The sequence below is a fragment of the Wickerhamomyces ciferrii genome, contig 00141, assembly GCF_000313485.1.
Source record: "Wickerhamomyces ciferrii WGS project CAIF00000000 data, strain NRRL Y-1031 F-60-10, contig 00141, whole genome shotgun sequence".
Taxonomy (NCBI): Eukaryota; Fungi; Ascomycota; class Saccharomycetes; order Phaffomycetales; family Wickerhamomycetaceae; genus Hansenula; species Hansenula ciferrii.
The window spans coordinates 1-16,296 of record NW_011887599.1 but is presented as its reverse complement, the minus strand read 5'-3'; the positions used below and the strand labels follow the sequence as shown (position 1 = coordinate 16,296).

Here is a 16,296-nt window from a genome sequence, read left to right as displayed (position 1 = left end):
ATATTGATGAACCTAAACTCTTGATTCATCATCAACATCTTTTTTATTTTTATTTTTATTTTGATCATCATCATCATCACTATCAATTTCAAAACTATCTTTTTTATTCTTATTTTGGTTTGAATTTGAATTTAAATCATCTTCATTAAAACTTTGACTTAATTCATTTTCTAAATCACTTGAACTTAATCTATTATCTAATTCAAATTCAGAATCAGATTCGGTATCTTCTGGATTTATTATATCAAATTCATATTGTTCTCTTCTTCTTGAAATTTTTGATGCAAATTTTTTAAAATAAACCATTATAATTATAAATCCAATCACTATTAAAACTAAGAAATATTCTGCATAATGAGATTGTGATTGTTTATATTTACCTTCTGAATCATTTGATTTTGATTCTGTTGGTGTTGGTTTTGGAATTTCTATTGAATGGGAATATGAAGTTGATGATGGTTGAATACTATCAGAAGATTTAGAGCTTGAAATGGAAGAAGAAGAAGAAGAAATGACAATTGATGATGATGTTTGTTGTTGGACTTGAGAAGATGATGAAGGAAGTGAAGAAGATGAAGTTTCATCCACTTCATCTCTTTTTTGACCAAAAAATGTTAATTTAAAATTTTTTAAAAAAACTTTATTTTCTTGACCATGATTTCTAACTTTAACTTTCCAATTACCTTGAAAATTTTCATCACCCCAATGAGCAACAGACATAAAATTCCAATTTTGGAAACCTTCATTAGATTGATCTAATCTTCTATAAACACCAAGATTTGAAACAACATTACTTGGAGAAATTAAATCCACTGAAACTTGACCTCTTATTGAAGTATCCATATTTAAAGTTAATATAACATGTTCTAAATTTTTAAAATTTGATAAATCTTGTTTTTCAATATGGAAATCATGATCAGCAATTTTATTAAATTCAACTGGTTTATTAGCTTCATAAACTTGTGTAGTTTTATTAACTTGTTCATTAACATTAGTCCAATTTTTAGCTAATTCAACAACTTTAAAAGCATCAAGACTACCATAACCATATTTATGACTATATTTACTTAAAGCAGCATCTTGCCAATCACCATCATTTTCATTAATAATATTTGAACTATGAATTGTTAAATATTGAACATCTCTCCAAGTTAAATTTGGATTTGCCTCCAAAACTAATGTATAAACACCTGCAGCTAATGGAGCAGCAGCAGAAGTACCACCATGAGTATCTGAACAACGTTTTTCAATATCAGTAGTATGAATATGTTCACCAGAACCTGAACTATATGTGACAACTAAAACTGCAGAACATGCTTCAGCATAAGGAGGATGTAAACCTTTATGATCTATAGCACCCACTGTGATAGAATAAATTGAATTTGTATAACCATCATAATTACAATTATCACCATGTAATCCACCATTCCCACTTGCAAATACATATATGGCACCTTTACCCTTTCTACCTTCATGAACACCTCTTACTAAGGCATTTTTAACAAGTGTATTTGGAGCTTGCATTGCCTTACCGTCATCATGAGGTCCCCAAGAACATGAATAAATATCATTAACATCTAAACCATAAACTAAAGCAGCAGCTTCATCTTCATTTGTAATTTCTGCAGATAAGATTCTTATACCTGAAACTTTTGAATTATAAGCAACACCAATCCCACAAACATCATTTTTAACAGCTGCTATTTCACCTGCACATCTTGTTCCATGATAATCATCATTTAATCTTGGTCTTGGTAATGGATCATTATTATTAAAATCCCATGACCCTTTAGCACAAAAATTATCTTTTAAATCTTTAGAATCAAGGTCTAATCCATCATCAACTATTGCTGCAACCACGCCATTACCTGTTATATTTTGATCCCAAACACCAGTGACATTAACATCATGACCTGGATAATTTGGATTAATTAAATGCCATTGTTTCTGGAATTCAGGATCATCAATCTTGTATTTTTCTTGTGCAGCAATTATTGGTTCAAGACTTGAATCTGTTGGTTTTTTAAATTCTTCATTTTTATCAGTAACTGGGATTCTATCTGATCCAGAAATTGGTACAGGAGCTCTTCTAATTAATTTTTTTAATGGTAATCTATGAATAGATTTTATACCATGATTTTCCACTAGAGATTTAAATTCTAATGCTTCTCTTTTTTGTAAATGAGGTTTAATTTCATCATCATTATTTAAATCAAAAACATCACCATGAGATTTATTTATTGAAAATACAAAATGATTTGGATTACCTCTTGCTTCATGTTCAAAAGACCAATTTGGGAAGTTTTCAGTAATGGTTTTCAATTCATCTTTTGATGATAATTCAATAGCAAAATAATTTTTTAAATCATGATTTTTTTTAGGTATGATTGATGATGATGAAATTATATTTATTATTGAAAAAATTGTTGTTAAAGTTAATATAAGCTTCATATTTATAGTTTTTGTTGTGTCTTGTATGGTTTTTTAAAAAAGAATGAATATTATAGCCATGAGAATGTAATATATGAAAATAAAAGCGGTTGAAATGTCTAGGGTATAATGTCTTTGCTTTAGTCCTTTATTTTGGTTTTTGGTTTTGGTTTTGTATATATTTCTTGATTGTTTATGAGTTTATTATTGATTCAACTCCACGAACACGTATCAAATATTGTATGCCTATTGAAAATTAAGTTAACTTTCTTTATAAAAACATAAACTTTCACCAAAAATAATCAAATATAATTCAAAATAAAATCTATATTCTTCCCAAATGAGGTTCAAACAAGAAATCACTAATCCAAAGTTTTGATGTATAGTTTAATAATAAGCTTATTTTTTGTTTTTCTTATGAGCTGTACCAAATAATTTATGTTTCAAAAAATTCCAATTGAAATCTTTAAAAAGTAAAAAAAGAAAGGACTTACATAATCCAGTACATAAGTTTTACATAATCAGTATAACCATTAGAAACAAAATATTTATTTAAAACAAATTATATACTTAAAATCAATTGAATTGAGATAATTCATAGTCAAAGAGTAGGTGTCTATTCCCTACCACACAAGGCTAAAGCACCCATAGGATCCCAAAGTGGCAAAACAATAGGATCCTTCTTTAACAAACTTTGTTGTTCCTGAGAAATTTCATCAAAATCAACAACAATTTGATAACAATATTGTTCAAAATAATCTTGAGTCATTATATAATATCCATCAATACCACTATCTTTCCCCCATGAATTTTCAACTCTATACCTGGTTGGTTCACCTTGGGAGTTTAATGAAACACCAGTTATTAACATTGCATGAGTCATTAAAGATTCATGATAAATAACTCTTGATTTTTTGGATTGATTCTTGTTGAATCCGATTAATTCATATTGGAATAGATCAATATCCATGATACCTTTTTTTTTATTCATGAATTTTGGGGTATGAGAACCGAAAAAAACTGGTTTATTTTGTTTAATTCTATTGATGATTAAGTTTGATAATGTCTTATTATCCAAGTTTAAATATTCAACATCACGAGTTGAACCTGAAACGTTATTCAAGTGATTAATTTTAATTTTTGTATTATAATCATGTCTTGGATCATTAATGATTGAAACTGGTTTGGAAAAATCAAATTTAATATAATCTTGTAAGAATTTTAATGGGGTTGTTGTTAATGATTGATATTTTTTATCCTTGTCATAATATTCCCATGTGAATTCGGTAGATGTTGAAGGTGGTGTACCAAGGAATATTGTTAAATATTTATAAATTTCTTTAATTTGATTGGATTTGATTTCTTGGATTTTTGATTCATTTTCACCCTTGTTTTTCAAATCTCTCAAGATTTCTGCAAATTCTCTTAATTTAGTTGTAATTAATTCATTTAATTTTCTTGAAGCAGTTGAAGAATAAACATCAGGATATTGATCTTGTGGAACAATACCATATTTTTCAATTAAATTTAAAAACATTGTAAATTGACCACCATCATTTGTTGGTGATGTTAAAAATTCTTGAATTAATCTTGAATTAACATCTTCCCCTGAGGTTTCAATAATCTTGTCTAAGAAATAATTTGATTTTTCTAATTTATCATAAAAGAATAAATAATTTTGTGATAATTGTAATTCTTTTAAATTTAAATTTTTGATACCTTGGATTCTAAGGATATTTAAAGCTGCAAATAACCAACATCTACCACTTGATTTTTGATTTGTTATTGGTGAACCTTCAACATCAATAACATGAGTGAAAACATTTGGAATCTTGTGTTGAGAATTAATTAATGCATCATCAACGTTAAATTGTTGTAAAGTTGAATAAGCTAATTTATATTGAGGATCATTATCTAATTGGGATTGCCATGATTGTAATTCATTAATTTGTAAAGACATTTTGGATGATGAATGGATTGAATGGATTGATTGTATAGTTGATAATTGAGATAATTGAGTGTATTTATACCTTTTGACTAACCGGGTTGAAATTGTTGATCGGTAAAGCATTTTGATTTTGATTATGGAGTGTTATTTGATCGGGTGAAATTTAAATGGAATGGAAATAAGTAAGCACTTTGTAATCAACAAATAAAAGAAATAGAAGATAGAAAACATAAACATCAACAACAAAACATCAAAACATCAACACCAAACAATAAGATGATAAACAGACAATAAACAACATTAATAGTCACATGATTGAATACTAATTAAATAGTCAACTTACACTTTAGTACACTCTATACACTATACTTTATACTATTACTATATACTAGTATACTAGCATACTATCACTATACTATAATACTACCACTCTAATCAATGTATTACTATTTACTTTACTTACATTCACTATTCACTTATCAAATACTTTTTCATTTTTCATTCTTTACCGCTGAATTCATAAAATCATAATTTTATTAACCGCTGATTGAAAACAAAATCAAAATCAAAAACATTTCCAACCAGTAACAATTCATTTAAATTTAATTACTATGATGGATTATGTAATGGGTTATGTAATGTGCTACATAAGAGAAAAAAGAAAAACACTATATAGTAAATTTATTTAATTATTAATACTCATCTCATACTTTTACTTTTATTATACTTCAACATCATAGATTAATATTCATACAAGATACACAAGATACACAGTGCATACCATGAGTGCTATATTATCAGATGCTGATCTAAATGATTTCATATCTCCAGGATTAGCATGTATAAAACCAGCTGGTGAAATACGTTCAAATAATAATACAACAAATAATGATTCTTATGAAATTCAGATTGGTTCAAATGGTGAAGCTTTAGAAGTCTCAATTGATGATGGTACTATAAAAGATTTACCAAGTGCTTCTATTTCATTACAAGATTGTCTTGCTTGTTCTGGTTGTATTACATCTGCTGAAGAAGTTCTATTGGCAAAGCAAACTCATACTTTATTATTAGATGAAATTAATCAATTCAAAAATGATAAAATATTTTGTCTAAGTATATCTCATCAATCAAGAATCTCTCTTAGTACTTATTTAAATATACCCATTGTTAAAATTGATGAATTATTAATAAATTTATTTTCGGAAAAATATGGATTTAAATTTATTGTTGGTACTGAATTTGGTAGAATTTTATCAATTACAAAGACAAATAATGAATTAATAAATAAAAAATTACAAAATAATCTTAATCAAGTTCAATTATCTTCAATTTGTCCTGGATTTGTTCTTTATGTTGAAAAAACAAAACCTGAATTATTACCATATTTATTTAATATTAAATCACCACAACAAATTACAGGATTTATCCTGAAAACCTTAATATCAAAACAAATGTCAATACAACCCGATAAAATTTATCATTTATCAATAATGCCATGTTTTGATAAAAAATTAGAAGCTGCAAGACCTGAAGAATCTGACCCATTGTATCAAAATCAAATTGATGTTGATTGTGTTATAACTCCAAAAGAATTAATTGAATTATTTAAATTAGAAAATATTAACTTGAGTGAATATATTACAAAAACTCCAGAACCTCCTTTAAGTCTTTATGAAAAAGCTGCACCAAAATTTTGGCCTTCTCCTGTGGAATCATGGAGTTCAAATTTAGGTTCTGTAAGTGGTGGATATTCAGAAAATTATATCCTTAGTTTACAAAATTATTATCAAACCCAAGGGATCCCTACAGAAATTAAAACAATTCAGGGGAAAAATTCTGATGTTTTAGAATTTCAATTAATTAATTCATCAACAGGTTCCAAATTAGGTTCAAGTGCTATTATAAATGGTTTTAGAAATATTCAAAATTTAGTACGAAAATTAAAACCTTCAAATAAAGTTAAAATTGGTGGGAAGGGAAATTCATTAACTGCAAGAAGAAAAGCTCGTTTACAACAAAAATCAAATCCTGAGGTGGCAGTTACTAAAGGGGAAGACATATCTGCAGACCCATCAACTTGTGATTATGTTGAAGTTATGGCATGTCCTGGTGGTTGTATAAATGGAGGTGGATTAAATACACCAATAGATGATGGATTGAATCAAACAAAGGAATTTTTAAATAAAATGATTTTTAAATATTTTAATGAATTGAATAAAATTAATGAATTGAGAGATGAAAAAGTTTTGGGGGGTTTTATGGATATTTTTAAAAAAGAGATTGGTGTTAATAATGAAAGATTTTGGAATTATAAATTGAATCATATTGAGAAGAGTAATGATATTTTGACAACTGGTAATAGTTGGTGAAATAATAATAAGAGAGGTATTAATCATTTGCATAGTTGTTATTTAGTATAATAACACATTATTTATTTTTAATATCAAATTGTAGATACATTATAGATTACAATACTACATTTTCTAATCCAAATAACAAACTAATATACATTTGAAAGAAGTAAAAAACTAAAACCAAATATTATAAAACCATAAATAAAATCCCATAACAATTCATTAAACAAAAGATAAAACTCCACAAAAAATTAAAACCCATTATAGATTTCTTATTCTTAAGCAGAAGTTGATGAAGAGTATTTGGTAACAGCTCTAGTACCTTCAGAAACAGCATGTTTAGCTAATTCACCTGGTAAGATTAATCTAACAGCAGTTTGAATTTCTCTTGCAGAAATTGTTGATTTTTTATTATAAGAAGCTAATTTTGATGCTTCACCTGCAATTCTTTCAAAAATATCATTAACAAATGAATTCATAATTGACATTGCTTTTTGTGAAATACCAGTATCTGGATGAGTTTGTTTTAAAACTTTGTAGATGTATGAAGCATAAGTTTCTTTTCTAGTTTTTGATCTCTTTTTTGGTGCATCTGTTGATGATGATGTCTTTTTAGCAGCTGGTTTTTTTTCAGCTGGAGCTTTTGAAGCAGGTTTCTTTTCAGCTTTTGGTGCCATTGTAATTGATTAAAATATTGATTTGAAATTAAGTTGATTTCAGAAAAATGTAAAGTTCAAAAAGTATTTGAATAAATGAGGAATTAAACTTGTTTAAATAATTGAAATAAATTGGCCACTGAGTTTAAATCACAATAAGTTTAAAAGGTTAATTTAAAATCAAAACATTGGAGTTAAAATCAAAGTGTTCTGAAGTTTACACAGTGGGTAATACATAGTTAACACATAGTTAACCATATTGAAAATATTCTTAACTAGTGTAATTATCAGCACCAGCACACTCCTTGGGAGTTTCCTAATTGGGAATCGCACAACCTGGCCATAGTTAACATTTTTTAAATTTCATTAATTTTTTGAAACGCTCGCGATTGAAATTAAAACAAAACAAACGTTCCAGAATTTACATCCACAAGTGTGAAAATCTGAGCACGATTGAAAACAACAAAAAACCAAAACATTGGGAACAAACGCTTTTCATTGGTTGATAACTCCTAAAATAACGCACTTTTGTTGTTTTTTTGATCACACAATTGCTAATTCGCCACCCATTTGGAATATCTTTACTTTGTTGGTTGTTTACATAAAAAAGATTTAAAAATATATGAAAACATGTTTTACTGTTGATTATTATATAAACTCTTGAATTCCCACTTTCAAACAACAACATCTTTTCTTAAAGACCTCATAGATTCAACTTCTTGTTAATCAATTACATATACAATACAAATCATATACAATGTCTGGTGGTAAAGGTGGTAAAGCCGGTGGTTCTGAAAAAGCTTCTCAATCAAGATCAGCTAAAGCTGGTTTAACTTTCCCAGTTGGTAGAGTTCATCGTTTATTAAGAAAAGGTAACTATGCTCAAAGAGTTGGTTCTGGTGCTCCAGTTTATTTAACTGCTGTTTTAGAATATTTAGCTGCTGAAATTTTAGAATTAGCTGGTAATGCTGCAAGAGATAATAAAAAAACAAGAATTATTCCAAGACATTTACAATTAGCAATTAGAAATGATGAAGAATTAAATAAATTATTAGGTCATGTTACAATTGCTCAAGGTGGTGTTTTACCAAATATTCATCAAAATTTATTACCAAAAAAATCAACCAAAGCTCCAAAAGCTTCTCAAGAATTATAAATTTAATTGTATATTTATTACAATAATTGTTATGATTTTTTAATTTTAATTTTAATGAATTTGGTTATGGTTTTTTACTTCATTCTTTAGTTGATTTGGTGTTTTATTTTGTTATATATAAACTTTAAATATTTTGTATATTAGGTTTAAATTTTAAGTTATTTTGGGTTAAAAAAGTATATTCAGAGATTTGTAGTTACATTGAAGTATTATTCGATGAGTATAATTGATTTAATGAGTTTACTATAGTAGTTTTACTATGGTACATCTAATACTTTAAAGGAAAAATCTAGTGTATAAAGTACATTGTATACACTGTGCACCATAATTGAATATCATACAGTGTCTATTATCCATCTCTTGTAAGCTATAACTTCTAGCTTCATCTGAATTCAATTTTATATATCAAGGCTTAAATGTTGAAATAAATCTATTATTTGATTCTATATGAAGTTGACACAAAAGATAAGAAATTCTTTATCTCCATATGATTATATAATCAATAGTTAAATGATTATCTAATGCTCTATACTTTGAAATTAATATAATCTGAAAAAATTATATGTAATACATGGAGTTTCTTATAATAATCCGCTTTAAATGACTTATGATATTCATGTTAATTTTTTAAAATCTTGTCTAAAGTACTTTGAATTTTTGAATTTTTTGAAATATCATGATTAATTTATTTTTAAAGTAAAATTAAAATTTTGGACATCAATCTATTTTTTGAATTAATAGATTTTATAAAATTGAAAAGCTAAACATGCTCAAAATTTCAAAGCAGTAGGTATATACAGAAAATGAGTAACAAAATGGTATATTACTTTACCAATAAACTTGTATATTGAATGTCTTATGACCATTTTAAAATCATTATGATTCATAAGCCGTTACATAATAATTACCACATTAGGCAACCGCCCGGCTTTCACTGGAAATATAAGGATATTAACGGATCAAAAGTCATACGTATAAACTTATAATTAATGAGTTTTGGTAGATTAATTAGTTGGTAATAGATAAACTACAAATTATTTTAGTAGAGTATATGTGTAGATTACATTTATGATATATACAATAATAAATTGTTCTTTTAGTAATGCTTTATATTATTCATTCAAGACCAAATAATGATTCTGGATCATTTTCAAATTCAGAATCAGAATCAGAATAAGAAGTTCTTTGTTGTTGTTGTTGAACTCTTGGTTGTGACGAGGGTATAGCTTGTGATGAAGGTCTTGCTTGTGATGAAGGTCTTGAATTGGATTGTGAACCAAATTGAAATCCTTGAATTGAATCAATCAAATTATTAACACCATTATCTAATTCTGATTCTTGTCTTGATTGATTTGATTGTTGTGATTGAGGTTGTGGTGTTGATACTCTTGATGGGGAGCTAAATTGAGGGATTGAATTAATTAAATTTTCAATTCCAGTTGGTATAGTATTATTATTGTTATTACTATTAGCTTGTGGTCTTGGGGATGGATTTGTTTGAGGTGTAGATGGTCTCGATGGTGAACGAGAACCAAATTGAAATCCAGGAATTGAATTGATAAGGTTTGCTACACTTGGTATAGCTGATGGATTGGCTTGAGATTGAGGTTGTGTTTGTGTTTGAGGTTGTTGTTGAGGTTGTGGACGAGGTTGAGATTGTGCTTGAGGTTGAGGTTGAGGCACTGATGATGAGCCAAATTGGAATCCTGGGATTGATCCAAACAAGTTTTCAAGACCTGTAGATGTTCCAGTTTGTGTTTGTGAACTTCTTTGTTGTGATCCATGATTTTGACTAGTAGTTTGACTAGTATTTTGTTGTTGCTGAGCTGGTCTTGAAGGTTGCTGTTGTTGGGTTGGTCTTGGAGGTTGAGATGTCGTTGATCTTTGTTGCGATTGTGTTTGTTCAGTTGGTGGTTGAAACCCAGGTGGTAGCATATCACTACGGATAAAATTACCTGGTGTAACTTCAACAAAATTACCACCCATACCATGATCTTGCATTCTTCTGTTCCAACCTTCAGCGAATTGTCTCGCAAAATCTATTCTTGCTTCTCTAGCTTCTTCAGCAGTAACATCAGGAATAGTTTCAGTTTCATTTTCATCTTCGGATTCATCTTCATCATTTCCTTCAGAGTCGGCTTCGCTGGCTTCATCATCATCATCATTATCTCTGTTACCATTAATATTGTTCATATCATACCATATAGAATGAATGAAAGGCATAACACTATGTCCTGGGCGATAACCTATATTTCTCATTTCTTGTTCACCATATCCATAAGCATCTGCTAATCCAACTCTAAATACCTCTTCTTCCTCATCTGATTCTGTGATTAAACCCCTACTAGCAAGTCTATTTATCTCTTGTACAGCACTTTCTGAATTTCTACCATTTGGATATAAACCATCTAGCTCATCATCATCATCATCATCAGAGTGATTGTGGTTATGATTGTCATTATTATTGTGGCTATGATTATTATTGTGGTTATTGTTTGTAGGGTTTGAATTATCCTCTTCATTATCATCTCTATCACCATTACTATTATTCATATTACTCCATATAGATTCAAGGAATGGCCTAACACTAGATCTTGGAAAATAACCTTGATCTCTTATTTCTTGTTCACCAAATCCGTAAGCATCTGCCACTTCAATTCTAAATGATTCTTCTTCAGCATCTGAATCTGTAATTAAACCCCTACTAGAAAGCCTATTTATTTCACGTATAGCACCTGCTGCATTTCTACCATTTGGATATAAACCATTTTCATCCCCTCTATCTTCATCATCATTAGAATGATTGTGATTATGATTATGATTATGATAATGATTGTTATTATGATTATGATTATGATTGTTGTTATGATTATGATTTCTAGCATCTGTATCATCATCATCTTCATCATCATTATCGCTATCACTACCACTGTTGTTAAAATTTTCCCATATAGCATCAACGAATGGAAGAATACTAGCTCTTGGGAAATAACCTTGTTCTCTCATTTCCTGTTCATCAAATCCATTATCATCAGCTACTTCCAATCTAAATATTTCTTCTTCAGCGTCTGACTCTGTAATAATACCAAGTTGAACAAGAAGTCTTATGTCCTGTGTAACAGTTTCTACATCTCTAACATTCCCATCTCCCCTATCGTGATCATCATCATCATCATCAGAGTGATTGTGGTCATGGTTGTGAACATGATGGTTAATGAAATGACGAATAGCATCTGCATCATCATCGTCATCATCATCATCATCATCATCAGAGTTACCAGCAAGTAAATTATGAAGATTATTGATGTTGAATGGATTAAATGGGTTTAGAGCATTGAGTGGATTCATAAGTGGGTTTAAGAAAAATTCATCATCATCATCATCCTCATCTTCTTCAGGTTCAGATTCACTTGTTTGTTCTGTATAATGGTTTTGAAATTCATCATTAAATGGATTATACTCATTTTCTTCAGCAGTATGCGAAATTGATCTTTGATTTTTAAATAAACGTGACGGAATAAATTTATTTGTTCTTGGATCATAACTTTTGTAAAAATAACCCATTGTTTTATCAGCAATAACGGAACTCACATCACGATTCCCATGCCTTCTAAATTTTCTATTCTTCTTAACCAAATAATAACGAGCACCACTTGCACTTCGTAACAACAAATTTGTTTCACGTGTATTTGTATCAAGACAATAACCAATGACAAGCGAATTAGTTCCTTGACCAAAGAATCCTCTATAACAAGGATCAAATACATAGTCACCTGGTTTGACATTTGGGAATTTGGCTTTAACATTATCTGGTGCATTATAAGTTAAGTTCAAATTCTTAAAATAATTGAAAGAATCTTTATAAGCAATTTTTTTATGTTTCATTAATGAAAAATTTTGGAAAATCTTTTTATTTTTAAAAATTGCTAAATCAAATGGATATTTCCTTGTAAAGAAATTCAATGATTGATATTTTGTATCAGAATCCAATGGAGTTGAAGCATTATGAGTAACAACATCATGGTATTTATTAACAGCAGTTAAAATTCTATCATCAAAATGTGTATGTGAAAAAGGGAAATTCATATATAATGGATTATTTGGTGGTTTTGAGAAAACAATTGATAATCTAAAATTTAACCAATGTAATAAAAATTCAATTGTGTTTTTGAAACCAACAGGTTTAACTACATCATTAGCACTTCTTTCAGTAACATTGAATAAGGATTGAAATTTACCAACAAGTTTTGTACCATTCCCACTAACAATTCTCATATCACGATAATTTGGACATTCATTATATGATAACCCATCAATCCAAACAAACATTGTTCTTTTTTCTTCTCTAACTTTTAAAAACCATCTAGGTAATTTATCACCTTGTAAACTATGATCAACAACAGTTACATTTATACCGAAATCCATAGCAATTTTCTCAACAATTGCAACTGTCATAATGGGTAAACCATCAGTTTCATTTGCATAAACTCTTGCAATTGATGAATTTTCTAAAAATCTAAATGAACCTCTTGGAATACTTTCATAATGACCATAAATAAGATTATGAACTTCTTGAAATATACGAACAACTTTATCAGTTGAAGTTGAATTAATAAATGTAGGACTGTGCTTTAATTCATCTTTCACCTCTGAGAAACGTCTTGTTCTTGCATAACTTATTTGATCATATGCAGGATCAATATAAGACCATCTATGAAGGATTTCTTCAAGATTGGGGAAAACACTTTTATATGGAACATCTTTTCTTAATCTTGATACTCTATCAATTAAATCATAAACTGTAGCACGACGAATTGATTTTAAAATCTCTGATGCGAAATAAATTAACGATATTTTATTTTCATTATGTGGATCTCTAATAATACTTCTTAATACTGGAGTCACAAGATATTCCTTTTCAGTGATACGCCAACATGAATCTAAAACATGTTTTGGATTTGCACTATCAACAATTTTTTTCAAACTTCTTATAACAGAATTATCAATATTTTTTCTCTTACAATAATATTTAGCAAAATTTCTTAATTTTGGTTTATTCTTATCATTTTTATGAAGTAACCAATTATCAACTCTTGAATCATAACCTTGTTGATCTACAAAATTCAACCAATTCTCAAATACTTCATCCTCCCATATTTTTAATGAATCAATTGTACGTTTTGTAGTTTTGTTCAATCGACGTAATTTTGCAATATCTTCAAGTTTTGAAAACCCAGCAATGATATTAACAACCTCTGGTGGGAGATCGTTAAAAGTGGCAGGCATGGTGAAAGCCAATTGTAATTGTAGACCTGTGGCTTTTAGAAGGTGTTTTACGTTTTGTTGACGTTTTCGTTGTTGAAAGGAATGGACCATGGTGATTTGATTTTTGGCCGAGCTCAGAAGGTGTCTAGAATCAATTCGCGCCATAATGATCACGGTTGCAACTACAACACTGGTGTTCTACAATTGTCGATTCAAGAAAGTCATTAGTTCATTATTCTTAAATTAGGAAACAAGTTCAATAAATGCTGTGTAGGTATAAATCTATCTTGTTCAAAATCAAAATGTGTAAACAAAACACCTATCCAAAGTTCTGTAGTTAAAATATGTAAATCTAATTTTGTTATATCTTGCATTTGTAAAAGAGTATCTTTATCACAAACCCTTGTTTCTCCATATTGATTAAAGATTGTGAAATATTCATTTTTATGACCTATAATAACACCTATTTGACCTGTTCTTGTATGATGAACAATCTGTCCAATTTTGAATTTTAATGGTGTTCTAATCTTTTCATAAGAATCTTCAGAATAAATATTTAAATGAGAAAATTTGTAAAAATTCTTAATTATTGATGTTTTCAGTTGTTGAGAAGAAAATTGTTCATTCAATAATCCATTTTGGAAATGAACACAATTGAATGGTAATTCTCTTGTAAGATTCTCAATAAATAACTGTTCTGCAATTTCACGATGTGTAATTGTGGAAGATAATAAATCACCTGAAAATTTAGGATTTGAAAGTATTGCATGTAATAAATGATTAAAAAATTGAATATGGCTTTTCCTTATTGAAGAATGTGAAATGTTATAAATTTCATCATAACTATTATTTTTAGCAATTTCACTTTCAAAAAGTCCAAAGTGGATTTCAGTACCGATAACTTCATTTAAGATATGTTTATTTGTTAATGGTATCAATAATTTTTCTAAGTCTGATTGTCTTAATCCTAAAGTCCTTATTATATGTCTATGACTGAACACTTTTGCCTTTTTAGGAGTCATCAGTATATATGCTTTTCCATCATGGAATGTATCATCTTTAACAATCATAAATGATTCAGTTAGTATACTTTCAACATCGAAATATTTAGCAATTTTTTGTACTATTGATTCAAAGACAATTTTAGATCCTAAAGCTTCACCAGCATATACTCGTAGAATAAAACTATCTTCAACATATTGTTGTTGATATGGAGTGAAAGGATGTGTATCTTTTTGAAAATTCAAACATTGAATCAAACAATTTCTAATGATTAAAATTCTCAAACTTGAAGGTGTTGATTCATCAAGTTTTGGATGTAGTTGAACAGCTTCAATTGTATTTTCAATGATTTTTTGTCTAAAAGGTAACAATCTATCAAAAGCAGGATCAATATAGCTTAACTTGAATAACAAATCTTCAGCATCACCATCAATTGGAGTTAAATATTTTGAACCGAGTTCTTGAAGTAATTTTATAACTTCACCATGTCTTATTGAGCATAAAATCATATGAGAATAATATTTTATGGATAAATTAGCACCAAATGATTTTAACTGAACAAGTTTTGGTATTGCCTTATATCGTAAATTTACTAAAGACCAACCAATTTCAAAAATTTCATTAGAGTTTGTGGAATGTACAATTTTTTCCATTGATTTTGAAATATCAACATCTATTTGATTTCTTTCAGTATAATATGCAAAATATTCTTTAGTATCTTTAATAATTTCTCGTGGTTGATCATCAATCTTAAACCAACGAGATGTTGCTAATGGTTTCCATATTGTATTTAACGAGAAGATGTAATGGAAATGCTTGTTGACAATCCTCAAATTGATGAGATCCTGAGTATCTAACAATTCAGCAACTTCAAACCATGTATCCAACGGGATATCATAGAGCACAGAACTCATTTGACAATCGACATGAACCCAGCGCTGATGTTTTCACGGTTTCTGGCACAGTTTTGTAGTAATGTTTTTGCTGTTGTTGATGTTTTCTTTGTTAGTGGCACAAGATTAATATACCCGCGACTTTTGCTTCATAGGCAAAACCAAATCAAGATGGGAATTTTTCATAGCTATAGTAAATAACCAGGAGTTGGGAATAATCTCTTAACTACCAGAAGATGGGAATAATCTCTTAACTACCAGGAGTTGGGAATAATCTCTTAACTACCAGGAGTTGGGAATAATTCATAGCTATAGTAGTTAACACAAAGTCGAGCTCTTAACTACCAGGAGTTGGGGATAATCTCTTAAATACCAGAAGATGGGAATAATCTCTTAACTACCAGGGGTTGGGAATAATCTCTTAACTACCAGGAGTTGGGAATAATTCATAGCTATAGTAGTTAACACAAAGTCGAGCTCTTAACTACCAGGAGTTGGGGATAATCTCTTAACTACCAGAAGATGGGAATAACCTCTTAACTACCAGGAGTTGGTGATAATCTCTTAACTACCAGGAGTTGGGAATAATTCG

At 28.9% G+C, this 16,296-nt stretch overlaps 7 protein-coding genes across 7 annotated transcripts; 2 read left to right on the top strand and 5 right to left on the bottom strand.

The window, feature by feature from the left end:
- Positions 1 to 12: 12 nt before the first annotated feature.
- On the bottom strand, positions 13 to 2,451 carry KEX2 (kexin KEX2; the record flags this gene model as incomplete). Its single annotated transcript, XM_011275294.1, has 1 exon — positions 13 to 2,451. The coding sequence occupies one exon, from the start codon at positions 2,449 to 2,451 to the stop codon at positions 13 to 15; it is 2,439 nt and encodes an 812-aa protein (XP_011273596.1).
- A 595-nt stretch (positions 2,452 to 3,046) lies between these two features.
- Positions 3,047 to 4,501, bottom strand: LAP3 (bleomycin hydrolase; the record flags this gene model as incomplete). The annotated part of the gene is made up of 1 exon (XM_011275293.1): positions 3,047 to 4,501. One exon carries the CDS (start codon positions 4,499 to 4,501, stop codon positions 3,047 to 3,049), a length of 1,455 nt encoding a protein of 484 aa, XP_011273595.1.
- A 659-nt stretch (positions 4,502 to 5,160) lies between these two features.
- On the top strand, positions 5,161 to 6,747 carry NAR1 (iron-sulfur cluster assembly protein NAR1; the record flags this gene model as incomplete). The annotated part of the gene is made up of 1 exon (XM_011275292.1): positions 5,161 to 6,747. The coding sequence occupies one exon, from the start codon at positions 5,161 to 5,163 to the stop codon at positions 6,745 to 6,747; it is 1,587 nt and encodes a 528-aa protein (XP_011273594.1).
- A 263-nt stretch (positions 6,748 to 7,010) lies between these two features.
- BN7_4108 (Histone H2B) lies at positions 7,011 to 7,409 on the bottom strand (the record flags this gene model as incomplete). The annotated part of the gene is made up of 1 exon (XM_011275291.1): positions 7,011 to 7,409. One exon carries the CDS (start codon positions 7,407 to 7,409, stop codon positions 7,011 to 7,013), a length of 399 nt encoding a protein of 132 aa, XP_011273593.1.
- A 736-nt stretch (positions 7,410 to 8,145) lies between these two features.
- On the top strand, positions 8,146 to 8,544 carry BN7_4107 (histone H2A; the record flags this gene model as incomplete). Its single annotated transcript, XM_011275290.1, has 1 exon — positions 8,146 to 8,544. One exon carries the CDS (start codon positions 8,146 to 8,148, stop codon positions 8,542 to 8,544), a length of 399 nt encoding a protein of 132 aa, XP_011273592.1.
- Positions 8,545 to 9,660: 1,116 nt separating this feature from the next.
- Positions 9,661 to 13,974, bottom strand: BN7_4106 (Mitochondrial distribution and morphology protein 30; the record flags this gene model as incomplete). The annotated part of the gene is made up of 1 exon (XM_011275289.1): positions 9,661 to 13,974. One exon carries the CDS (start codon positions 13,972 to 13,974, stop codon positions 9,661 to 9,663), a length of 4,314 nt encoding a protein of 1,437 aa, XP_011273591.1.
- A 59-nt stretch (positions 13,975 to 14,033) lies between these two features.
- Positions 14,034 to 15,725, bottom strand: BN7_4105 (Mitochondrial distribution and morphology protein 30; the record flags this gene model as incomplete). Its single annotated transcript, XM_011275288.1, has 1 exon — positions 14,034 to 15,725. One exon carries the CDS (start codon positions 15,723 to 15,725, stop codon positions 14,034 to 14,036), a length of 1,692 nt encoding a protein of 563 aa, XP_011273590.1.
- Between the last annotated feature and the right edge of the window lie 571 nt (positions 15,726 to 16,296).